At 39.6% G+C, this 26,806-nt stretch overlaps 1 protein-coding gene across 1 annotated transcript in view; it reads right to left on the reverse strand.

Moving 5' to 3' along the window:
- FAM117B (family with sequence similarity 117 member B) overlaps positions 1–26,806 on the reverse strand; it is a 171,174-nt gene that overhangs the window by 7,962 nt on the left and 136,406 nt on the right. The window contains exons 5-7 of the mRNA XM_004458869.5: positions 16,923–17,066; positions 16,103–16,328; positions 14,200–14,320 (exon numbers count right to left, since the gene is read on the reverse strand). Coding sequence (XP_004458926.2) covers positions 14,200–14,320; positions 16,103–16,328; positions 16,923–17,066 — 491 coding nt within the window. The remainder of the gene's footprint in view (positions 1–14,199; positions 14,321–16,102; positions 16,329–16,922; positions 17,067–26,806) is intronic.

The raw sequence follows: 26,806 nt of genomic DNA on the forward strand, positions 1-26,806 counted from the left end.
GTGCACTTTGTGACAAGATCTACATAAAGGTGAGGGGGAATAAAGTAATAGTTTGTATATACTTTTGAAGGTAAGCTCATATCAAAGCAAATGAGATTGTTATAGATTTAGGATGTTAAATTTAAGCACCGTGGTAACTACAAAGAAAATATTAGGGAATATTCCAGCTCATAGAGACAGAAACTAAAATACAGGTTGCCAAAAGTGGTGGCAGGGGCAAGGCGGCGCTATTGCCTTCTTGGTGTTGGGTGTGTGTTTGAGGAGATGGGAAAGTTTTGCAATAGAAGGTGGTTAGAGTACCCCAATATTGTGAATGTGATTAACCTCAATGAATGGTAAGCTGAAGAGTAGTTGAGTTGGGAAAGTCTGTACTGTTTATATGTTCCTGCAATTAAAATATAAAAAAGAAAGAGCATTCAATGTCACAGTAACAATTAAATGTAATATATGAACCAAGATGGGATCTATCAAGAATGAAAAAAAGGCTCAGAAAAATTGGAATAAAGCTGTAAGTTTTACATGAATGTTAAATTTCTTGAACTTAATAACTGTACTTAAGGTGGTTAAATAAGTAAATACCCTTGTTCTCAAGAAATGTACATGTTCAAGGAGCATGATGCATACAACCTATAATCAAGTGTTCAGAAAATGGACTGATAAATAGTCATTGCAAAAAGGACATAGGGATATAGATAGAATGATATGGCAAAGGTGGTGAATGTTAAAATTGGTGGATCTGGGTATCAGGGGGGCAAATAGTGAGTACCACCCATGGATACACTAGCTCTGACAAATACAACACAGAAAATTATTTAAAAACAAAGCAAAGGGAAGCAGACTTGGCCAGTGGATAGGGCGTCAGTCTACCACATGAGCGGTATGCGGTTCAAACCCCGGGCCGCCTTGACCTGAGTGGAGCTGGCCTATGCGCAGTGCTGATGTGCACAAGGAGTGCCCTGCCACACAGGGGTGTCCCCCGAGTAGGGGTGTCCCCCATGTAGAGGAGCCCCACAAGCAAGGACTGCGCCCCATAGGGAGAGCCGCCCAGCACGAAAGAGTGTAGCCTGCCCAGGAGTGGCGCCGCACACATGGAGAGCTGACGCAGCAAGATGACGCAACAAAAAGAAACACAGATTCCTGGTGCCGCTGATAAGGATAGAAACGGTCATAGAGGAACATACAGCAAATGGAAACAGAGGGAAACAGAGAGCAGACAATGGGGGGTGGGGGAAAGGGAAGAGAAATAAATAAAATCTTTAAAAAAAAAGAAAATGAAAACTAATCAATTTTTACACACACATCCCTCCCCAAATGAGGCCTAGGTTTTTAATTTATGTTTGGTTGAGGCTATCTCATTAAACCTGACTGAAGACACGTGGCTGATAATGGATCTTGTGGATGAACCTTCTCATTTCTGAAATACAAAGAAATGACCTGACATTGGTGAAGCTCTTAGTCTGGGAAACATTTTTTTTTAAAGAGAGGAATCTGAAAACAGTTTAACTTCCCTACTGCTTTCATGAAAACAGATTTATAGCACATGTCAAGAAAATAATATAAATAATAATAACCTGCCCAACTAGCATCTAGATCAAGAACAGAAAGGAGCCCCAAGAAGTTCTTCTTGTACCCTCTTCCAGTCACTGCTCCAATCCACCAAGAATGATCTTATCCTGACCTCTAACATTTTAACATCTAGCAGCACATTATCCAATGTTAACACACTGCACCATGGGGTTTGTGAACTACACTTACACTAACAGAAGCTGTGCATACTACTATTACTTCAAAGCATTCTTCAGTTTAAGAACCATGTGTACAAAAAAATATATCTCAGAACTGTTTTTAACATTTTATTTTTCCCTAAGCAGTTACCTTGTAGGATAGTGTCTCAAAGAGGAAATAACTCTTTGTTAGCTGACTTTTGAAAGAAAATACAGCCTGGATAATTATAGGTGTTTTCATATTGATGCAAGGAATCCTTTGGTATTTTTAAAGACCTGCTTAAAATTTTCTTTTTCAATTCAGACATAAGTTATTTGCAGAGAAAATTATAGTTCCAAGATATAATAGTTAGAAGGGAAGAAATAAACAAGAGGGAAGTCATGTTACATTGAAAACAAAAAACAAACAAACCAAAAACTCTTTATTGTGAAGAGGCCATAATTCTAGGACTCTAAGGTAACTGAAGTACAAGGTGTTCATTAGTTGCGGAAGGAAACAGGGTATTTGACTTCATTAGACGCAGCAAGATGACGCAACAAAAAGAGACACAGATTCTCGGTGCTGCTGACAAGAATATACGTGGACACGGAAGAACACACAGCAAATGGACAGAGAGAGCAGACAATGGGGTGGGGAAGGGGAGAGAAATAAATTTAAAAAATAAATCTTTAAAATTAGAACCAATAATCTACCTTTATTTTAATGATACTATGTCCAATGGATTTTGCTTTAATTTTGACATAGCTAGGGCAAAAAGAGGTTGAATTTTTTTACACTTTGAGTAACAGGTTTATTGACAGAAGATTAAAATTACTTCAAAGAAATTCACTCAAGTTAATTTATTTAAGCTGGTGTTCATTTGTTTTTGGAACTTAAAACTTTTAAAAACGAATAGGTTCTGATGTGCTATACATCCTTTTTATCAGTAAAACTTGTAATAAACTATGTACATATAAAAATAAGTTTTGAACCAGCAAGATGGTGGCAGAGTAAGGACCTTCTAGAGTCAGCTCATGCTACCGGGCAATTAGTAATCACCCAGAGCCACCTAAAGTACCACTTTGGGGGCTCCAGGAGACAAGAGGTACATCCTGCAATATCCTTGAAAGAATCAACGGAGGAGACTGCCCATCTGCAGAGAAGATTCCTAAGTAGAACGCTCCACGCCACTGAGGCCAGTGTCCATCCACCACTGGCAGTACAAGCCACCTCGGAAGCTATTTTGTTGCAGGAATTGAACGCTCCACTTCCCGAAAAGAGGGAGGAAGAGACGGTTGGGCGCTAACTTCAGCTAATGATTAGTAAACTTGGCTGGCTAAAGTATAATCCTAAAATAAGCTAAAGTTTGAAACTGTCCAAGTCAGAAAGAGCCCAATACCTGCCATTTTAACTCCAACTCCTGCATGAGGGGAAGCAGGGCTGACTTAAAATCACAGTGCTGGTAGGGACCAGGTTATTTCCATCCAGATTAGATTGCAGCTCTAGCCTAAGCCCCAACCCCACCTCCAACAGGGAGGAACCTGAGGGGAACCTGTGCCAGCCTCTCCATGAAAATATAGGCAAAGCCACAAAGGCTGGTGATCATCCTACCTTGGCAGCACAAGATGCCTCGGGAGCTGTTCTGTGGCTGGAGATGGAAGCTCCATTCCCCAAAACCATGGGAGAGAGAGATAACTTAAACTACTATTAATAAATTCAGCTGGCTAAAGTATAACCCCAAGAACAGCTAAAGTTTGAACCTGTCCAGGTGGGAAGAAGGCTGGCAGCTGCCATTTTGACTCTGCCCTCGGCATGTGGGGAAGCCTGGCTGATTGAAAAGCACAGTGACAGGGAACAGCTTCTTTCACCCAAATTGGACTGCACCCCTAGCCTAGGCTTCAGCCCCAATTCTAGCAGGGAGGAGGCTGTTAGGCCCTGCTCCAGCCCCTGGGGTAACTGCAGGTACATTCAACTGGCACAGACTGAATAGTTGGAAGTCTACCAGGGTGCACTTTGGACCCAATGGCATAGAAAGGTGCCCACACCTGAAGCCCATCCCTGCCCCATGCAGGGTAGGAAGGGGTATGAAGTTTCATCAGTCTCTCTAGGCAATTAGTGTTTAGGTATCCATGACTTGGATTATTACACATAGCTGTGGTTCTGTCCCTATCCCTGGCAAAGAAGAAAGTTTGGAGAAGCTTCATCTGTCCCTTGGGCAATGCAGGCAGCTTGAGCCTCCACAGCTTATAGCATTAACTACATCCTAGGCTCTTACTACACAGCCAGCAATGGAGAAAGGGCAAGAAAGCCCTAAACTAAAGAAAGAAACCGCACCCAGAATAAATAACATCTAGTAAGTCAGATGCCAAGACACCAACAAAAAATTACAACCCACACCAAGAAACAGGAAGATATGGCCAAGTTAAAGGAACAAGACAAGCCTCCAGATGACATAAAGGAGTAGAGACAATTAATCATAGATATTCAAACAAATCTTAATAAATTCAATGAGATGACTAAAGAGATTAAGGATATTAAGAAGACATTGGACAAGCACATAGAAGAATTTGAAAGCATACATAGAAGCTCTTAAAGGAATGAAAGATGCAATTAGTGAAATTAAAAATAAAATGGAGTCATATAATAGAGATTTGATGAGGCAGAGGAAGGATTGGTAAGCTTGAAGAAATGGCCTTGGAAAGCAACATACAAAAGAACTGATAAAGAAAAAAATGGAAAGAATTGAAGGGGGTCTCAGGGAACTAAATGACAGCAAGAGACATGCAAACGTATGTGTCATGGGTGCCCCAGAAGAAGCAGAGAAGGGAAAAGGGGCAGAAGGAATATTTGAAGAAATAATGGTAGAAAATTTCCCAACACTATTCAAAGACATGGCTATCCATGTCCAAGAAGCACAATGTACTCCCATCTGAATTAAGTCAAATAGACCAACTCCAAGACACATACTCATCAGAATGTCAAATGCCAAAAACAAAGGGAGAATGAGAGCAGCAAGAGAAAAATAATGCAGAACATATAGAGGATAGCCAGTAAGAGTAAGTGCTGTGTTCTTATCAGAAACCATGGAGGCAAGAAGACAGTGGTATGATATATTTAAGATACTGCAAGAGAAAAACTTCTAGCCAAGAATCTTATATCCAGCAAGATTGTTTTTCAAAAATGAGGGTGAGTTTAGAATATTCACAGATAAACAGAAACTGTGAGTATTTATAACCAAGAGACCACTTTGTAGGAAATACTAAAGGGTGTGCTACAGTCTAAAATGAAAAGAGGATTGGAAGAGTCTAGAAATAAAAATTATACCAGAAAAAGTAAATAGAAGTCTCAAAAGAGTGGTAAAAATAAAATATGACAGATAAAACTCAAAGGACAAAATGTGTGAAATAAGAACTGCCTTTACAGTAATAACATTGAGTGTTAATGTATTAAATTCCCCAATCAAAAGACACACATTGGCAGAATGGATAAGAAAATATGAACCACCTATATGCCGTCTGCAAGAGACTCACCTTAGACACAAGAATACCAATAGATTGAACATGAAAGGCTGGAAAAAAATATCCCAACCATACAGTAAGGAAAAAAAAAAAAGGCTGGAGTACCTATACTTAGAGTAGATGAAATAGACTTTTAAAAGACACTAGTAATGTGCAATCTGAGGAGGAAGACAGGGAAAAAAAATTCCATTTACAAAAGCGACTAAAAGAATAAAATATTTAGGATAAACTTAACCAATAATGTAAAGCATACGTATTCAGAAAACTATAACTCATTGTTAAAAGAAGTAAAAAAAAGACCTAAATAATTGGAAGAACATTCCATGCTCATGGACTGGAAGACTAAATATCATTAAGATGTCAATTCTACCCACACTGATATACAGACTTAATGCAATCCCAATTAAAATTCCACCAGCATTTTTTAAATAAATGGAAAACATGACTAACATGTTATTTGGAAGGGTAAGGGGTCCCGAATAGGCAGAAACATCTTAAAAAGGAAAAATGAAGTTGGAGGACTCTTACTTCCAGACTTTAAATCATATTACCTCACTAGAGTGGTTAAAAAACACCAGCATGGTACTGGCATAAAGACAGACACAGAAACCAATGGAAGTAAAGTGATGGTTAAGAAACAGACCCTCACATCTGTGGTCAAATGATATTTGACAAGCCTGTCAAACCCACCCAGCCTGGACAGAACAGTCCATTCAACAAATGGTCCTGAGAGAACTGGATATCCATACCCAAAAGAAGGAAATAAGATCCCTATCTCACACCTTATACAAAAATTAACTCAAAATGGACCCGAGACCTAAATATAAAAGCAAGAACCATAAAGCTCCTAGAAGAAAATGTAGGAAAATATCTTCAAGACCTGGTGGTAGGTGGTGGATTCTTAAAGGAGATAAAGAGGAGGACTGAGACAGACTAGTGATGTTTAATGTATGTAGAAGTTTTAATTAACTTTACTGTAAAAGTGTGGAAATGTACTAAGTTGATGGTAAAACATTATAATGAGTAACAGCTGGTTTATAAATCAGAATGTGGCTGAAAAGAGTAGTCTAGGGATATAAGCGCCAATTGAAAGAAAGCTAGAGAATAATCTAGGGACTGAATAACACAGTAAACGAAGAGGTAGATAACAATTGTTGTTTCCAGTACAGATGCAAGAGTGTCCGTTGTGAGCTAGAGCAGGTGAATATCACTACTGCACAGTGGTGGGATGTGGAGAAGCATGGGAAAAATACAACTGGAGTGACCTTTGGTCTGTGATTAACAGTAATAATGTAATATTCATGTATCTACGCCAAAGATGTACTGTGTTGATAAAGGGAGAACACGGAAAAAGTGTGCCAAAAGTATGCTATGGACTTGGTAATAGTCTGATGATATCTGATATTATCTCATAATCTGTAACAAATGTTCCACCACAGCATGGTACATTGATAGAGGAGTGTTGCATGTGCAACACTTGCACATGTGTAGGATTGTTTTGTAAGTTTACAACTTCTGTCATAAAAATAAAATAATAATAGGGTGGGTTGGGGGAAAATATACCAAATGTAAGGTAAGGACTATAGTTAGTAGTGAGATTTTGAAAATATTCTTTCATCATTTGTAACAAATGTCTCACAACAATGCAAGGTGTTAGTGGTGGGTTGATGTATGGGGCGGGCCCCTGAATGATGTTATGCACACTTGCTTTGTAAGTTCATAACTATTATTATACACTTATTATTTATGTATGTTCACATATAAATGATATAAAAATAATAGAGTGGGTTGGGGGAATAATATACCAAATGTAAGATACTTTGGTTGGTAGTAATATCTTGAGGATGCTCTTTAATCATTAGTTTAAAATGTTTCACAACAATTCAAAGTATTGTTAGTAGAATGAGGTATGATGTCCCTATATGATGTTACATGTTTGTTTTATAAGTTCATAACTATTACTATATACCTATTGTTTATGTATGTGTGATATACTTCAATAAATTTTTTAAAAATTAAACAAAATTTGCCTTCTAATATAATAGATGTGTCAAAAAACATGTAATGTAGGGTTTACCCTTGTTTCATTATCTATCTAGCTATCAATTGATCTATCTATACACACATACATACCCATACGCATGTATCCATTCTTCCCTCTATTTTTTTTAAAGATTTATTTTATTTATTTCTCTCCCCTTCCGCCCCATTATCTGCTCTCTGTGTCCATTCTCTGTGTGTTCTTCTGTGTCTGTTTTCATTCTTGTCATGTGGCACTGGGGAACTGTGTCACTTTTTTCGTTGCATCATCTTGCTGTGTCAGCTCTCCATGTGCATGGCACCACTCCTGGGCGGGCTGCACTTTTTTCACGTGGGGCAGCTCTCCTTGTGGGGCAGGGCGCACTCCTTGCACGTGGGGGACCCCTACGTGGGGACACCCCTGCATGGCATGGCACTCCTTGCATGGCAGCAGCACTGTGCGTGGGCCAGCTCACCACACGAGTCAGGAGGCCCTGGGTATTGAACCCTGGACCTTCCATATGGTAGGCAGATGCTCTATCAGTTGAGCTATAACCAAGCCATCCCTTCCCTCTCTTTAAATGCAAATAATATAGTAGCATATAGCTGAGCTACTGAGTCCTGAGAAATATAATCATCTGAGGCAGATACCACAGCACACCAATCTATATAAATAAATACTCATTCAAAGTCATTTTTAAAAATTCAATTTGCTTTTGAGTCAATCAGTCATTTATCTACACTTAGGCAAATCCTACCCACCAATAAGTAAGTCAATGAGTCAACTCCAAAAAAGGTTTATTTGGGCCAACTGACTTTTACTTAGTAGAATGACCCCATTTCTTAAGAATAGTTCATGAAAAGTCTAAGCCAACATTTTCAAATTGAGCACAAAAATCACATGAAGCATACATTAAAGATGCAGAATCCAGGTTCTACCACCAAATATATCAATTCATTAGGTTTGAGGTGGGGCCTGGAAATGATACAAGGAGTCCATGGTACAAATCTGGAGAAATACTGGCATAAACACTCGGCTATAGCACCATTCAAAACTTATAGACTGACAGGGTGAAACAAACTAAAATTACCAATTGCTAAAATAGTTTTCAGTTACTGTCACACAAGAAGATAGGAGACTGACAGCTGGTGTTTCCTAGCAGAGAAGTTGAAGGGATTAAAAAAAAATATTCTTTGTATGGCAAGATTATTGAGAAGCAGTGGAAGGAGGTCTACATAAGAACAAAGCATTGCCATATTTCAAACTATTCAAAGATGTTCCTGAGAGAGAAAAGGACAAGTTGTGTGAACTGAAAGAGGCTGAACAATCTCCTTATTGTCTTTCAAGTTTTACAGTAAGAAAAGGCCAGAAGGGTAGTTCCTGGACTTGCAGCCATAGTGAGAATGGAGGGTGAAAGCTAAATACTATCATCATAACCCCAAATGTTCATCACCTAATTATCTCAGTCTCATACCTGCCTGAAACCCTGTAAGCCATCACTTAGGAGGAGTTACAGCTAATAAAAACACAAGGCTGCACACTTTCTGGGTTAATTATAAGTGTAAATACAAGTCTGATTAGACCACCAGCCAACAAATTAGTGAGTATAGGATACGTATACCAAGGGCATCAATTTAAAATTCTGCTTTTTATATTATCTTCATCACAGTAATATGATTATAAAAAAATAATAGAATTATGGTTATGGACAGACAAAATATTTTTAAAAATTGTTTAAAAGAACTAGAAAGAGGGAAGCGGCTGTGGTTCAATCAGCTGGGCTCCCGTCTACCATATGGGAGGCCCTGGGTTTGTGTCCCGGGGCCTCCTTGTGAAGGCAGGTTCACCCGCACACTGTGGAGAGCCGCCGGCCCGCAAGCGCCACAGAGACCTGACTCAGCAAGGTGATGCAACAAAAAGGGAGACAAGCAAAAATGCAGAAGAACACACAGTGAACAGACACAGAGAGCAGACAGGAAGCAAGCTGCAGGTGGGGGGAAATAAATAAATAAAAATAAATACAGACACAGAAGAACACACAGCGAATGGACATAGAAAGCAGACAGCAAGCAAAAAAGCCACAAGGGGATAAAACAAACAAACAAAAACAAGCTAGACATTATGAAAGTTGATTAGTTCTCTATGTTAGCTGCCCACTGAGTAGGTGTTTGTTTGCAGATAGCAAGCAAAAAGCTGCAAAGGGGGGTAGGGATTAAAAAAAAAAAAGAACTAGAGAGGCACCAAACATAAAACAAAAGCTGAAGGGGATTTGAACATTGAAAGAAGAGAAACAAACTGGGTAAGATCCATGGTCTACCATGATTAAATATACTACTAAACTCAATGTGTAGATCTGACTTGATTAAGGTTTTATAAAACAGCAATGAAACAGCCATAGAAATCACTTTAAAGACAAATGAGGAAACTTAAATATCAACTGGATATTAGTTGATATTAGATATTACTGTTGTTTTTTTAGGTGCAATTATGGTATTGTGGTTTATATAGGAGGACTTCTATGAAACACACATTAAAATGTATTTAGGAGGGAAGCAGATGTGGCTCAACTGATAGAGTGTCCGCCTACCATATAGGAGGGCCAGGGTTCAATACTCAGGGCCTCCTGGCCCATGTGGAAAGCTGGCCCACATGCAGTGCTGCCACACGCAAGGAGTGCCATGCCATGCATGGGTTCTCCCCACACAGGGGTGCCCCACACACAAGGAGTGCACCCCACAAGGAGAACTGTCCTGCATGAAAAAAGTGCAGCCCACCCAGGAGTGGCACTGCACACATGGAGAGCTGATGCAGCAAGATGATGCATTAAAAAGAGACACAGATTCCCAGTGCCACTGACAAGAATGCAAGTGGACACAGAAGAACACACAATGAATGGACACAGAGAGAAGACAATGGGGGGGGGGGAAGGGGAGAGAAATAAACAAATAAATCCTTAAAAAAAATGTATGTATTTAGGAGAGAGTTGCAAGAATGGTGTCGGAGTAGGCAGGCAGGGATCAACTCTCTCACAAAAACAATGGAGAAAGGGCCAAAAGCTGTCCAGGAGACCTGCTTTGGGGGTCAGCAGTACAGGACAGTGCTATGTAATCCCCAGGAGGGCAAAGGCGAGAGAGATGACGAACCCAAAATGACAACCTGACTTACTGCAAATTCCCATGGCAGCCAAAAAGGGCAGCCATCTCCCGCCCTCAAGGGTACAGCCTAGACAAAACCCCTGGCCCACTGCAGCCGACTGAGAGGGGAATGGATGCCTTTCTCCCTGAGTGGGAGAGTGCCGCAGAGGGTGGATAGTGGTTCCTCTTCAGTGAGTTTGACCAGCAGAGTCCGCTTTGAATCTCAGCTCTGGCCAGACCAGAAACACAGGCAAGTAGAGGTTGAAAGAAACACCTCCGAAGAAAGATTTGCTGACAAGCACCATCTTCTGGTTTCTCTCATCAGAAACCCTGGCGACAAGAAGAAAGTAGTATGATTTTGAAAGAGAAAAACACCAGCTGAGACCTATATATCTTGCAAAACTGTCCTTCAAAAATGAAGGTGAGTTTAAAGTCTTCACAGAAAAACAAAAACTGAGAGAGTATGTTATCAAAAAAGATATACTAAAGCGAGTGCTGCAGTGTGAAAGGAAAAAGCAAGGGTAAGACACTTGAGAAGAGTGTAGAAATGAAGATTATTAGGAAGGATAAATTAAAGGGTAGACAGACAATAATAAGATATGACAAAAGAAAGTCAAAGGATAAAATGAAGTAAATAATGCTTTTACAGTAACAACGCTAAGTATTAATGGCTTTAACTCCCCAATCAAAAGACAACTGATAGAATGGATAAACAAATGGATAAAAAATATATGAGATGTCTATATGCTGTCTACAAGAGACTCATCACAGATATAAGGAAACAACAAGGTTGAAAGTGAAAGGTTGGAAAAAGATTCCACACAAATAGTAACCAAGAAAAGAGCTGGGATAGCAATACTAATATCGGACAAAATAGATTTTAAATGCAAAACTGTGATAAGGGATGAAGATGGTCATTATATATTAATAAAAGAGGCAATCCACAAAAAAGAAGTAACTATAATAAAGCCTCAGCGGAGTTGCAGCAGCTACTCTCCAGTTCATTGGACTTACCCAGGTCAGCTGACAGGGAGGTGAGGATGGACAACCACCACACCAAGGAACTGAGAGAGTCTACAGCTGTGGGTAGGAGAGTCCCATCCATCAACCATGTGGGATCAAAGCCCCCTCTCAACTGAGAGGTGGAGTGGGTACTGCCATCCCCAGGGTCCTCAGGACTGGGGAATAAAATATGGACTAAAGTGGACTTACTGGTATTCTACTACAGAATTATTCTGACTCTAGCATGGAAGAAATTATATTATTGATGCGGAGACAGTGGCCTCTGGAGTTGCTGAAGGCAAGAAGAGGGAAAAGGAGGTGTGATATGGCGGCATTTTCATGACTTAAAGTTGTCCTGAATTATATTGCAGGGACAGATGAAAGACATTATATATCCTGCCATAACCCACTGAATGGATTGGGAGAGAATGTAAACTATAATCCATGCTGTGTAGTAGTGCTCCAAAATGTATTCATCAAATGCAATAAATGTACTACACTAATGAAAGATGTTGTTGATGTGGGGAAAGTGGAGGATGTGGGGAGTGCGGCATATGGGAATCTCCTATATTTTTTAATGTAACATTTTGTGTGATCTATATATCTTTTACAAATAAATAAAAATACATATTTTAAAAAATAAAATAATTGTTGGAGAATTCAATACATCACTCTGAACACTGAATAGAACATCTGGACAGAGGATAAATAAAGAGAAAGCTTGAATAATATGATAAATGAACTAGACCTAACATTTATAGAGCATTACACCCCAAAACAGAAGAATATACACTTTTTTTTAAGTGCTCATGGATCCTTCTCTAGGATAGACCATATGTTGGGTCAAAAGGCAGGTCCGGTAATTGTAGAAAGATTGAGATTATACAAAACACTTTTTCTGATCATAATGGAATGAAGCTAGAAATCAATAATCAGTGGGTCAAAGAAGAAATTTCAAGAGAAAGCAGTATGATCCAGCAATTCCATTACTAGGAATATATTTTAGAAGAAATGAAAGCAAGCACGCAAACTGACATTTGCACACTGATATTCAGAGCAGCATTACTCTCAACTGGTAAAATATGGAACCAGTCCAACTATCCATCAACCAGTGAATGGATAAACAAAATAAGGTATATACATACAACAGAATACTATTCAGCTGTAAGAAGAAATGAAATCAGAATGCATATGAAAACATGGATGAATCTAAATGATACTAGGTTGAGTCAAAGAAGTCAGACACAGAAGGACAAATACTGCACTAATATCAGCTAAATACACTGAGTAAATTCATGGAGATAAATTCTACAATAGAAGTTACTAGGTGGGTTGAGATGGGAACTGATGCTTAATGTATGCAGCATTATTAATAAGATTAATTCTGGAAGTGTGGAAATGAATAGAATTATAATGAGTATAACACTGCTGATTTATAAATGTGATTGTGGCTGAAAGGGTGTAGTCTGTGGAAGTAAACGTCAATTGAAAAAGAAACTAGAGAATAATCTAGGGAACATACAGGGATTTTGGTGGTGGATGAAGATTGTAGTTAACAGCATAAATATAAGAATGCTGGGAGTGGATGTAGCTCAAGCAGTTGAGTGCCTGCCTCCCTGGTGTCTTCTGAAAAAACAAAAATGCACAACAAGCAAAACAAACGAAAAAACCACCTCTGGGAAGCCAATGTGGCTCAGCAGTTGAGTGCCAGATTCCCACATACGAGGTCCAGGTTCAGTGCCCAGTCCCTGGTACCTCAAAAATTAAAAAAAATTAGTTGTTCATATTTATGGGGAGTGGATTGTGGCTCAAGCAGCTGAGTGCCTGCTTCCCACATGGGAAGTCCTGGGTTCAATTCCCAGTGTCTCCTAAAAATAAAAAACAATAGGCAAAACAGATGAAAAGGCCAATTCAGGGAAGTCAGTGTAGCTGAGTGCCAGCTTCCCACAAATGAGGTCCTGGGTTCGATACCCTGCACCTCAAAAAAAAAAAAAAAAAGCTCTTCTTTTGCAAAGTACGAAGAATATCATGATAAACAGGAAAAATTACAAATAATGTAACATACAGGAATATTGTAATATTTTACAGCAATGGCAAGAAGATATTTTTTGTCAACACCAAGGGACAATAGGGGATTATATAAGGAGGTATGGGATTTTTCCTTTTGGAGTAATGAAAACATTCTAAAAGTGACTGAGGTGATGAGAGCACAACTCTGATGAAAATGAGAGCCACTGAAAGTGCACTCTGAATGGACTGTACAAAGCATGAGACTGTTTAACACAGGGAAACCATGGTAGATGATGGACTGTGGTTAACAGAACAAATAAGAGAACATTTTTTCCTGAACAATAATAAATGTATAATACTAATACAGGGTGTTGATAATTGGGTGTGTTGGAGGGAAAAGACACCAAATTTAGTAGAAATATTTTGACAACACTCTTTCATAGACTGTAACAAATGTTTCACATCAGTGCAAGGTGTTGGTGGTAGGGAGGTATATGGGAGCCTTGTATGATGATATACCTGTTTGTTTTGTAAATTCACAAATTTTACTATTTCATTTATTGTTTATGTACGTTCATGCGTGAATGATATAATTTTATTTAAAAATGTATTTTGGGTTTAAGAGTCATGATGTCTGCAGCTTTCAAACGGTTCAGCAAATCAAACACGACATTACAGATAGAGCAAACATGGCAAAACAGTAACAACTGTAGAATCTATGTGGTAGATATATGGTTGATCACTGTATTATTCTTTCAACTTATTTGAAAATTCTGGTAATGAAAGTTGGGGGGAGGGGCACGACACTTACGAGCATTCCTCAAAGACTTTGACTCTTTCACAGCCCTCGGGAGGTTCCCTTTTGAACATATAACTGTTGTTAGGTTTTGGTGAGGTTGCGTATTTGGGCAAAGGAGAATTGTTCCCATTCTCTGCAAGAAACGACACATTAGATGATTAAGAAATACTACTACATAATGCACAGTCATACTGTGTTGTAATTGTTTCTGGCCTCCTCTGTCTCCCCCAACCATAAACTATTTGAGAGGAAGAAGAGTGTTTTATTCATCTCCATCACCACAATATCTAACACAATTTTAGTAAGGAGGAGATAATTAGTATTTGTTAAATAAATGCTTAATAAAAGGTATTTATTTTTCACTTACAATCACCTAGGCCTGCATCCTATAAACCGTCAATACTGAACAACGACCTGGTTTGCTGCCTTATTTCTATTCTGTCACAGCAAAATACCCAAATATCACTTCCATTTTCCTGAGTAAAAGTTTCTGAAACAGTTCTTCATTGGCTGCTTTTCATGAACTCTTGGACTGTCCTTCAAAATTTGTCAATTTGATTTCTCTGTTCCTCTTAATACAATCTCTGTTCCAGATAGCTATGGCCATATATACACTGTATCCTGAAGGCTTCCTTTTACCGATGACATTCCCTTTTTCCATAAAGGCCTTCTCTATTTATTTTCCAAAACTTCCTCCAAAGTTTGTTCAGTATTTTTGATATCTTTCCAAATTAACCCTACCAGTGGGAACATTTCTTCATTCCTATGCTCCTGTTTAGTCTGATGTCCTCAGTATATACTATATTAACTTAAACTTCTTGATAGGTTACATATGTCTAAATTTTCCAGTCTAATTATATCTGCTAAGCTATAAATTGCTTGCTGATAGTGGCATTGGGATCGTTTCTTCATAGAAGTCAACCAATCACTAGACTCCTGAAATTCAATGCAGCAAAACACAAAATCTATGGAGTGTTTACAAATTACTGATGTACAAGTAGAAATTATGAGAAATAAAGGAGTAAATTTTAACAGCCATATTTTATGTGACCTAGAAATTAGCAAAAAAAAAAAAAGGCCCAAATAACAGTTTACAAGTGTCCACAGTTTGAAGTGACTTCTTCAGCTAATCTTATGCCCTCTGCATTTGCTATATTCTTATTGGTTTAAGTGATGAGTAGTTATGGGCAGTCATAACACTGGATCATTTTTGGACATTCAACACACTATATGTAACAGCTGTAAATAACTGTTGTTAGCCTAGGATTAGGCTAACAAAAATACTGCCTTGATATAGGCAGACCCAAAAGTTCACTTTGTTTTTAAAGGTAAGAAAAAATGTAATTAGTATACACACTTCTATGTCTCCACTTTATTTTTCAAGTGCATAAGTAGTTTAATAGTATAAATAGCCTTCTCCCAACTTTTTGTTCTAGACTTGCCTTGAACACTCATTTTGCATCAAGATAAATCAGCTCAATCCTTGTTAGAAATATGACAAATACAGATCCTAAAAAGCACTAATTTGAAGGATTCACACTTAATTAAAAAGTATTAAGATATTAACAACTAATGACTAGTAAAGCGAAAAAGAACAAAGTGCTTTCAGGAAAAATGTTCACTTCATTTATACCAAAAACAATGTGTTTATCACTAATAAGCAACTTATTTTAACAATGCTAAAAGAAAATACAAACAAAAGCCTGAAAACCCACCCAACCAGATCACTGCCTGAGCACCATAGTAAAACCTTTTATTCTTACTTCAATTTTTAAAATTTGTGTTTTGTACACATCTCAAAGCAAATGCCTTAGTAGCTTTAAGTGTGTGCATTCTGCTAGAAAATGAATAGAATGAATAATAGAACAGGTGGTATTTGTTTATCATCTAGTAACAAATTTCTCCAGTGTTGTACCTTTATCCCTAGGATCGGTAAGTAGGTCATCGGCTGAACAAGGGCTCTCCTCACTCCCTTCATTGGAGATGGTGAAGAATGAGGTGGGGGACACAGACTGAGAGCGACTGCTGTTGTTGCTTCCCCTGTCTGCTCCTCCGGGTGTCTGTGTGTCAATGCTGCGTGTGCTGCTACTTCTTTGTACAAGGGGAGGAGGTGCGCGATGGCCATCTGGAATATCCTGTGGCTATTATAAATTTTTTAAAAATACAAGTATTATTGATTTTTAAATACACCAAGGTCAACCTTCCTTTGTAGCCCCAGACTCACAAATAAGAAATCCGCCATAAACATGTAAACAAGAAAGAAGCCTTTGAGCTACTCCATTAGTGACACCCTGGTCTAATATGACTCCCCCACTGGACACTGAGCAGCCTAGTGAAAGACCATTCTCAGGACCCGGCAAACGGTAGGGAGTCAATGTTTGCTGAATTGCACTGAATTACTTACCACGTGCTAAAGGTTATTTTAAAATTATAAGGAAGGGTTATAGTAAAGACTTTGAGAAAACTAGGTATAACACTAGGTTTTATATTAGAGGAAAAGGTATCCATTGTGTGAGATAGGGAAACCTGACATAATAACACGTCCTAGCTACTACCTTTCTCCACCTGCCTACTCCCTCTGAAAGACTTTTTCAAAGAAACCTTTTTCTTTACCTCTAATGAAGTTTTCATTATCTCTCAATGAGAAGGAAGTAAATATGGAAATAAAAATTACATACTTATTAATAGTTGAGAGTACAAGTATAAACATTATTATAACATACAAGATCACTTACTATAAGTTGCTCTTCCTTTTCTCCCGTCTCTTTAATTATTATTTCAATTTCCTGATTCAATCCTTCCACACTATTTCGGAAACGGGAGCCTGTTGATTTGGTGACGGGAATTGCTGGAATGAGTGCACTCTTCGGAACAGGAGCCTTTAGAAAAAGGGTGGGAGTAGAGAAGAAAGGTTTCCCACATTAACTTTTAAGTTGTTGTTCTTGGCATTATTATTTTTTAGCCTTTTATTTTTAAATACTTTCAAATTTTAAAAAACTTTTACAAAAACAATACAAACCCCATACAGAGAACTCCAATATTATATACTACATCTTCCCCTGCATATACTCAGACCACTAAATTTAACATTTTACTACATTTGTCATGTCATTTTATCTGTCTCTGCATCTTTGTATACATTCTATCCATTTATCAATTTTCTGAACACTTGAGTGTAGTTTGTATACAACATGCCTCTTAAACACTTATTACTGCCATGTACATTTTCTGAGAACAAAGATATTCATTTATGTAACCTCCTTAAGTACAGTTATCAAGTTCAAAAAATTTAGCATTTGTATAAAGTTTATAGTCCATATTCCAATTTTTTCATATATTACCGTGCAATGGGAATAATCACATTCAAAATATTGAGGTACTCTACCTACCTTCTATTACAAAATTTCTCCATCTTCCCAAACATATACCCTATACCCATTATGCATTAGCACCCCACTATCCCTCATCACCACTTGCTTGGCAACTTGGATTCTATTTTTGTCTCTATGAGAGCTTGTATATTCTCTAATACTTTCTTTGTAGTTACCATGGTGCTTAAATTTAACAGCCTAAATCTTTAATAATCTCTTTTGCTTTGGTACTGACTCAGCTTCAACAACATATACAAACTATGTTCCTCTACCCCTCCCCCGATTATGTAGTTCTTCTAAAAAATTACACATTTATGGATTATAAGTCATAAACCACTGATATATCATTACATTTTATGCATTTGCCACTTAAATCCTATAGGAAATAAGAAGTGGAGGGAAGTGGACTTGGCCCAGTGGTTAGGGCATCCGTCTACCACATGGGAGGTCCACAGTTCAAACCCCGGGCCTCCTTGACCTGTGTGGAGCTGGCCCATGTGCTGTGCTGATGCACACAAGGAGTGCCCTGCCACAGTGGGGTGTCCCCCTCATAGGGGAGCCCCACGCGCAAGGAGTGCACCCCATAAGGAAAGCCGTCCAGCGTGAAAGAAAGTTCAGCCTGCTTAAGAATGGCGCCACCCGCACAGAGAGCTGACACAACAAAAAGTAACAAAGATTCCCGTGCTGCTAACAACAACAGAAGCAGACAAAGAAGACGCAGCAAATAGAGAGAACAGACAACTGGGGCGGGGAGGGGGGAGGGGAATAAATAAATAAAATTTTAAAATTAAAAAATTAAAAAGAAGTGGAGTTACAAACCATAACAATAGTAGTGACATTTACATTTTTCAATGTTATTATCCTTACCAGACAGACATCTTTATATCTTCATGTGGCTTCAATCTGTCTATTGTCCTTTCATTTGAACCTACACCATCACCACTAGTGCTGGTCTAGTGTTGATAAATGCAAGCATCTTGGATGTATTTCTTTGAATATTCTCTCTGCCCTTCCCCCTTCTTCCTTCTGGGACTCCCACAAGGCATATATTGGCATGCTTAATGGTATCTCAGGTTCCTCAGAACCACTTTTCTTCAGTCTTTCTTCTTTCTACTACTCGGACAGAATGATTTCAATTGTCAGCTTCAAGATCATTCTTTTTTTTTTCCAAAAAGATTCTTTTTTATTTACTGCCCCCCCCCCCACATCTGCTCTCCGTGTCCATTCGCTGTATGTTCTTCTGTGTCTGCTTGCATTCTTGTCAGCGGCACTGGGAATGTACCTCTCTTTTTGTTGCATCATCATGCTGCATCAGCTCTGTGTGTGTGCAGCGCCACTCCTGGGCAGGATGCACTTTTTTTGCACAGGGTGGCTCTCCTTGCAGGATGCACTCCTTGTGTGTAGGGCTCCCCTACGTGGGGGACACCCCTGCATGGCACAGTACTCCTTGCTACAGCAGCACTGCATCAGGAGGCCCTGGGTTTGAACCCTGGACCTCCTATATGGCAGGTGGACACTCTATCAGTTGAGCCAAATCCGTTTCCCAACATCACTGATTCTTTCTTCTGTCTGCTCCAATCTGCTACTGAAACCCTGAGGAATTTTTAGTATCTGTTAATTCTGGTTTTCAGCACTGTTTGGTTCTTCTATAAAATTTCTACCTCTCTATTGTTTTCCTGATTTCTTTTACTTTTTTGTGTATATTTTCCTTTAGTTCTTGGAGCATATTTAGGAAAATGTTTAAAAAGTCTTTGTGTAATTTGTTCCAAGTATGCTACTCTGAATTGATGATTTCTGATGCTTTAATCTTCTCCTGGGTCATTACTTTCTGTTTCTTCAAATATTTTATAACTTTTTGTTAAAAGCTGGATATTTTTATATTTTAATGTGTGAATGCTGGAATTTAGTCCCTCAGGTTCTGTTCCTTGAGCTTATAACCAGCTATAACAGAGCTTTCCTTAAATGCCAGTGTGGCAGCTTGATATAATTTATGAATTCCAAAAAGAAATATAGATGAGATATACTGGTCTGTTCCTCTGGGATCTCTTTGATTGTAAATTCAGAGGTTTGACTTTTACTTTATTAAATCAAGATTAGGGCTTTGGGTTTGACCATGTCATTAAGGTATACAGGGTTGAGTCCCTGCCCCCTTGAAGAGAAGTGTGATGGTTAGGCTAATATGTCAACTCAGTCAGGTAACTGTGCCCAGTTGTTTCATCAAGCAAGCAACGGGCTAATTGTAATAGTCACCACTGACTTTACTGCAGTGGTAAATCAGATAGCTGATGACAATTACATCAATCAGGGATTTTGCCATCAGCAATGAGTGACGCTTTATCCAATGCCTTACAAGAAGAAGTGATGCCAGCATTGAGTGAAAATTTCCCAGCTTGTTCTTTGGACAGCCAATGTCCCCCAGAACTCATCAAGGACCTTCACTGAATTTTCATTAGAGCCCCTGGTTACAGCCTGCCTGAGGAACCTGGACTTGTGCATCTCCACAGTCGTGTGAAAGACTCTGATAAAATCTCTTACTATTGACAGTGCAGCAGTTTGATATAATTGATGATTTCCAAAAATAGATATTGGCTTATGTTTGTAATCTGGTGTATTACTGGGCATGACTGAGTTATGACTAGGGCTTTGACAGGGCCACGTCATTAGGGCAATAAAAGGCAGGGCAAAGGATGGAGTTGAAGCTTTTGATGCAAGGATTTCTGATGTTAGAGTTTGATGCTGAAGACCCGGGAAGTCAGCACCCAGAGGAAAGAGAAGCCAGCCCCAGGAAGGAAGGAACCTTGAACCCAGAGAAAAGCAAGCCCCAGGAACGTAGGAATTCAGGAAGCCTGAACTCTCGCAGACGTCAGCAGCCACCTTGCTCCAAAACAGACTTTGGTGAGGGAAGTAACTTATGCTTTATGGCCTGGTATCTCTAAGTTCCTACCCCAAATAAACACCCCTTATAAAAATCAACCAATTTCTGGTATTTTGCATCAGCACCCCTTTGGCAGACTAATACAGGCAGATAAAAGAGGCTCTTACATGGAAGTAGATACACACAAAAAGACATGGAAGAGGAGAGAACTTGGTTTTGATGCAGGAGCCCTGAGAAGAGATAAGCCGTTGCCTGATAGTTTACAGCTGACCTTGTGAAGATGAGAGCAACTTAGCTGGAAAGAATCAAGCCGCGGGAAGAGAAACAAGCCTTAGTCCAGCCTACAGCTGCAATCAGAAGAGGCTGGAGGCATTGAGCTTTAAGAGAGAAGAGGAAGGCTGAACCCTCGCAGACGTCACCTGCCATTTTGTGTCAACACGCAGCAACAGACTTTGAGTAAGAAAGTACCTCTTATGGAACCTTGAGTTGGACTGTAAGCCCCTACCCCAAATAAATACCCTTTATAAAAGTCAAGAGATTTCTGGTACTTTGCATTAGTAAAGTTCCTAACTTTTGTTCCTAATACAGCCATGAACAAAAAAAAAAAAAAAAAAAAGGAAGGAAGGAAGAAAACATCTTTCCTAGTCTTTGCAGATTTATTTGTACCAGTGCTCTCCTTCAGTGCTTCTCCACATAATGAGTTTAGAGAAAAGACCCAGGCCAAACCATAAGAGCCTTCTGGGTCTTACCTAGGACACGCATGTATGGGCCTAGGATTCCCCTGTTTACATGGATACAAATGTCTCTTTCTAGCTCAAGTTTTTCTCACAGTCATGGAGACTGTACTATATATCCTACAGTCAGCAATCCCTTGTCCCAGACAGCACACTGATTATTCTCCCATAGTACTTTGTAGTAGAGACGCTTTATAAATGCAGGGCAAGTTCTGAGGTGGTGAATCCCCCAGGCCACACCAGACAGACTGAGCATGGCATACATGTTTTAAGTATACAAGGGTTACTCTGCTCCCTCCAATACAGAGACCAGGGTTCTGCACTGGAGCACAAGCCAACACCATGCCAAGCAGGTGAGGGTTGGGAGATGGGCCAGCCAGGTCATCACAAGATCCTACTGCTTTTTTTTTTTTAAGAAAATATATTTTTTGATTAGAGAAATTGCAGGTTTACAAAAAACATCATGCAGAAAATACAGTGTTTCTCTATAATCCCAAACCCTATTATTAACATTTTGCATTAGTGTGGTAATTTTGTTAACAACTGATGAAAGATTATGACAACTGTACTATTACAGTTCATATTTTACATTAGGTTCACTGGTTGTGTTGCACAGTCCTATATGGCCTTTAAAAAATTTTTTATTCATATATACAACCTAAAATTTCCCTTTATAACCACAGTAATTAATATATAAATTCAATGGAATTAATTACAATCACAATGTTGTGTTACAATCACCCAAATCTACCACGAAAACTTAAACATTGTCCCAAATGGGATTCTGTACCAATTAAGCATCAACTCCCATCCCCTATCCTCACCCTAGCTTCTGGGAACTTTTACTCTAGCTTCTGACTATATGAATTTGTTTATTGTAATTATTTCACATCAGTGAGATCATACAATTATTGTCCTTTTGTGTCTGTCTGTCTTATTTCATTCCACATGATGTTTCCAAGGTTCATCCATGTTGTCGCATGTATCAGGACTTTGTTGCATTTAATGGTTCAATAATATTCCATTGTATGAATATACTACATTTTTTTATCCATTGTTCTGTTGACGGATACTTGTGATGCATCTGTCTTTTAGCAATTGTGAATAATGCAATTATGAACAACTATGTGCAAATATCTGTTCAAGTCCCAGCTTTCAATTATTTTGAGTATAAATCTCAAAGTTGAACTAATGGGTCATATAGTAATTCTATATTCACTTTTATGAGGAACCAGCAAATTATTTTCCATATCAGCTGTACCGTTTTCTCACCAATGAACTAATTTTCATATTTATCCAGTTTCTCCAATATTTTTCCATTTTTTAAACAGTACATTCTAGAGGGTGTGAAATGGTTATCTTTTTTTTTTTTTTTAAAGATTTATTTCTCTCCCCTTCCCCGCTGCCCCAGTTGTCTGTTCTCTGTGTCTATTTGCTGCGTCTTCTTCTTTGTCCGCTTCTGTTGTCAGCGGTAGGGGAATCTGTGTTTCTTTTCGTTGCATCATCTTGATGTGTCAGCTCTCCGAGTATACGGCACCATTCTTGGGCAGGCTGCACTTTCTTTCGTGCTGGGAGGCTCTCTTTATGGGGCACATTCCTTGCATGTGGGGCTCCCCTACGCGGGGGACACCCCTGCGTGGCACGGCACTCCTTGCGCGCATCAGCACTGCACAAGGGCCAGCTCCCCACGGGTCAAGGAGGCCTGGGGTTTGAACCGCGGGCCTCCCATGTGGTAGACAGACGCCTAACCATTGGGCCAAGTCCACTTCCCTGAAACAGTTATCCTGTTGTAGTTTTGATTTGCATTTCCTTCAAGACAATGACCATCTTTTCATGTCCTTTTTGTCCATTTGTATAACTTTCAGGATAAATGTCTATTCAAGTCTTTTGCCCATTTTTCAATTGGGTTGTCTTTTAGTTGTTGATTTGTAGGATGTTTTTACATATTTTGGGTTGAACACTTGTTGGATATGTGGTTTCCAAATATTTTCTCCCATTGTGTAGGTTTTCTTTTTACTTTCATAATGAAGTCCTTTGATGCACAAAAATGTTTAATGTTAATGATGTGATGATGTATCTTTCATCTGGTTTTTTTTTTTCCCTCATATTTTGGTGTAAACTCTAAGAAACAAGTGCTTCCCTAAGATTTCTTCATGGAAGTTTACAGTTGTTTTTTGTTTTTTAAACATTTGTTTTATTATTATTTTTCTCCCCCTCCCCTCCCCCACCATGCTGTTTTTGCTGTCTGTGTCCATTTGCTGTGTGATCTTCTGTATTTATTTCTCTTTTTGACTTCTCTTCTTGTCTTTCTCCTCTATGATTGACCGGGATTCAATCCTGGGGACCTCTGATGTGGAGAGAGGTTCCCTATCAATTGCGCCACCTCAGTTCCTGGTCTCTGTTATGCTTTACCTTGACTCTCGACACTTTTGATTATTATAGTTATGTCTTTATTCCACTTTGAGTTACTTTTTATATATGGTGTCAAATAGGTGTCTGCCTTCATTCTTTTGCATACAGATATCCAGTTTCCTCAGCACTATTTGTTAAAGAAGCTATTCTTTTCCCATTGAGTGGATGTTTTATTCTTGTCAAAAATCAATTCATGGAGGATTGTGGGAAGATGGTGATGGACTAACAGGCAGATCTGACTGCTCTCACAAAAACAACAGACAGAGAGCCAAAGTTGTATGAGGGACCTGCTTTGGGAGTCAGCAAACCAGGACAGTGCTACACAACTCCCATGAGGGTGAAGGACAGAGAGATGAAGAAGCTGAAACAGCAAACTTGGGTTATTAAGCCCCTGTGACAGCCAAGGAGGCTCCCCATCCCCACCCCCAAGTGATTAAACTGGGGTAAAACTCCTAGCTCGCTGCAGCCAACTGAGGGAAACAGACATTGTCCTTCCTGTCAGCTGTTTCAAGGGAAAAGAGAGGGTAGGTCAGGGTGATTTTCTTAAGTGAATTCAGCCAGCAGAACCTGCTTTGATTCTCTGCTCTGGAGATTCAACATGGGAACAAAGGAACACCTCAGTGAAAAGGTGTGCTAATTCGAGCCATCTGCTGGCAGGTCTGGAAATTGAATGGACAAAACTGGTTCACACACACTGCATGCAATCCCTAGGAGAAAATCTATGTCCCACTAGTGAGTCCCTGGCCCAATTCTGAAAACTTAAGGTGGGCAATTTTAAAGAGTATGAATAAGTTGAACCAAATATCAAAGAAAAGCTGTGAAAAAAAATAGGCAAGAGAGAGAAATTGGCCATGAGAGTAAATTCACCAACTAGATGCCTAGATATTAACAAAAAATTACAAGCCATACTAGGAAACGGGAGAGATGGCCCAGCTCAAAGAACAAACCGAATATCCTGAAGAGATATAGGATTTAAGACAATTAATAAGGAATAATCACACGACCCTCTTAAATCACTTTGAAGAGTTTATAGAAAATATGACTAAAGAAGTAAAGGATATTAAGAAGACACTGGGAAAGCATAAAGAACAATTTGAAAGTCTGCAAAGAAAAGTAACAGACCTTATGGGAATGAAAGACACAATGGATGAGATTAAAAATACATTACAGGCACATAGGAGCAGGTTTGAATTGCTTGAAGACAGAATTAGTGACTTCAAAGGCAGAACAACTGAACTGGAAAAGACAGGAAAACAGAAAGAGAAGAAAACAGAAAAATGGAAGTCTCAGGGAATTGAGTGACTATGCAAAATGCACAAACATTTGCTTTATTGGTGTCGCAGAAGGAGAAGAGAATGGAAAGAGGGCATAAAGTATATTTGAGGAAATAGTGACCAAAAACTTCCTAACTCTTATGAAGGACATAAATATTATTATCCAAGAAGGACAACACACCCCAAACAGAATAAATCAGAACAGACCTACCCTGAGATATCTATTCAGAATGACAAATATCAGAGATAATGATTCTGAAAGCAGCAAGAGAAAAGCAAAGCATCACATAGAAGGGAAACTTGATAAGAGTAAGTGCAGAACTCTCATCAGAAACCATGGAGAAGAGAAGGAGATGGTATGATACATTGAAGGGACTGAAAGAGAAAAACTGCCAGCCAAGAATTCTTTATCTGGCAAAGCTGTCCTTCAAAAATGAGGGTGAGCAAGAACCAGCAGGATGTTGGTGGAGTAAGTAGCTCCTAGAGTCAGCTCCTGGTAGAGGACAGTTAGCAAACACCCAGAGCTCTCTGGAGGTAGCTGAAGCACCTGTTTGGGGGCTCCAGGAGACCAGAAGAGTATCCTGCAATGTCCTTGGGAGAGTGGAAGAAGACTGCACATCTGCAGAGAAGACTCGTAAGTAGAGAGCTCCACACCATGGAGGCACAAGCCGCCTCGGGAACTGTTCTGCGGCTGGAATTGAAAGCGCCACTTTCCCAAAATGGGGGAGAAGAGACGGTTGGCACCAATTTCAGCTACTGATGAGTAAATTCAGTGGGCTACAGTATAATCCTGAGAACAGCTAAATTTTGAGCCTGTCTAAGTCAGAAAGAGGCTGGGAGCTGCCATCTTAACTCCTAGTCTGGCATAAGGGGAAGCGGGACGGACTGAAAATCCCAGTGCTGGTGGGAACCAGATTCTTTCCATCCAGATCATACTGCAGGTCTAGCTCCAGCAGGGAGGAAGCTGCAGGGACCTGTGCCAGCCTCTCCGGGAAATTACCAGCCAGGCCGTGGAGGCCGGTGACTATCCTACTCTGGCAGCACAAGCTGCCCCAAGAGCTATTCTGTGGCTGGAATTGGGAGCTCCATTTCCCAGAAACAGGGGAGGAGGAGACGGTTGGCTGCTGATTTAAAGTCTACTGATTGGCAGACTTGGCTGGCAAAGATATAACCCTGGGAACAGCTGGGGTGTGAACCAGCCCAAGTCAGAAAGAGGCCACCCCCAGCCTGAGGGGAAGCCGGGCTGACTGAAACTCTGTAGGCAGGAACTAGTTTCTTTCATGTAGATCAGCCTGCAGTCCTAGCCTAGGCCTTAGCCCTGCCTCTGGTGGGGAGGAGGCTGAGGAGCCCTGCACCAGCCTATACAGGTAACTGCAGCTAAATCTGGCTGGAATAGATTGAAAATCAGATGTCTACCAGAGCAACTGCGGTCATCTTGGACCCACACTGCATAGATTGCTGCCCACACCTGCAGCTCCATCCCCACCCCAGGCAGGGGAAAAAGGGATGTGAAGCTTCATCTCTGGGCAACTACAGTCTAGGCCTGCAATTGGATTATTCCACATAGCTGTGACTCTGTCCCTACCCCTGGCAAAGGAGAAAGTTGGAAGAAGCATCACTGGTCTCTGATGCAATGAGGGCGGCTTGAGCCTCCACAGCTTATAGTACCAACTACATGCTTGGCTCCTACTGCACAACCAGCAAGGGAGAAAGGGCAGGAATCCCTAAACTAAAGAGAAAAACTGCACCCAGAATAAATACTCTAGTAAGCCAGATGCCAAGACACCAATAAAAAATTACAATCCACACCAAGAAACAGGAAGATATTGCCCAGTTAAAGGAACAAGACAAGCCTCCAGATGACATAAAGGAGTTGAGATAACTAATCATACATGCTCGAACAAATCTCCTTAATAAACTCAATGAGATAGCTAAAGAGATTAAGGATATTAA

Source organism: Dasypus novemcinctus, chromosome 7 (assembly GCF_030445035.2).
Source record: "Dasypus novemcinctus isolate mDasNov1 chromosome 7, mDasNov1.1.hap2, whole genome shotgun sequence".
NCBI lineage: Eukaryota > Metazoa > Chordata > Mammalia > Cingulata > Dasypodidae > Dasypus > Dasypus novemcinctus.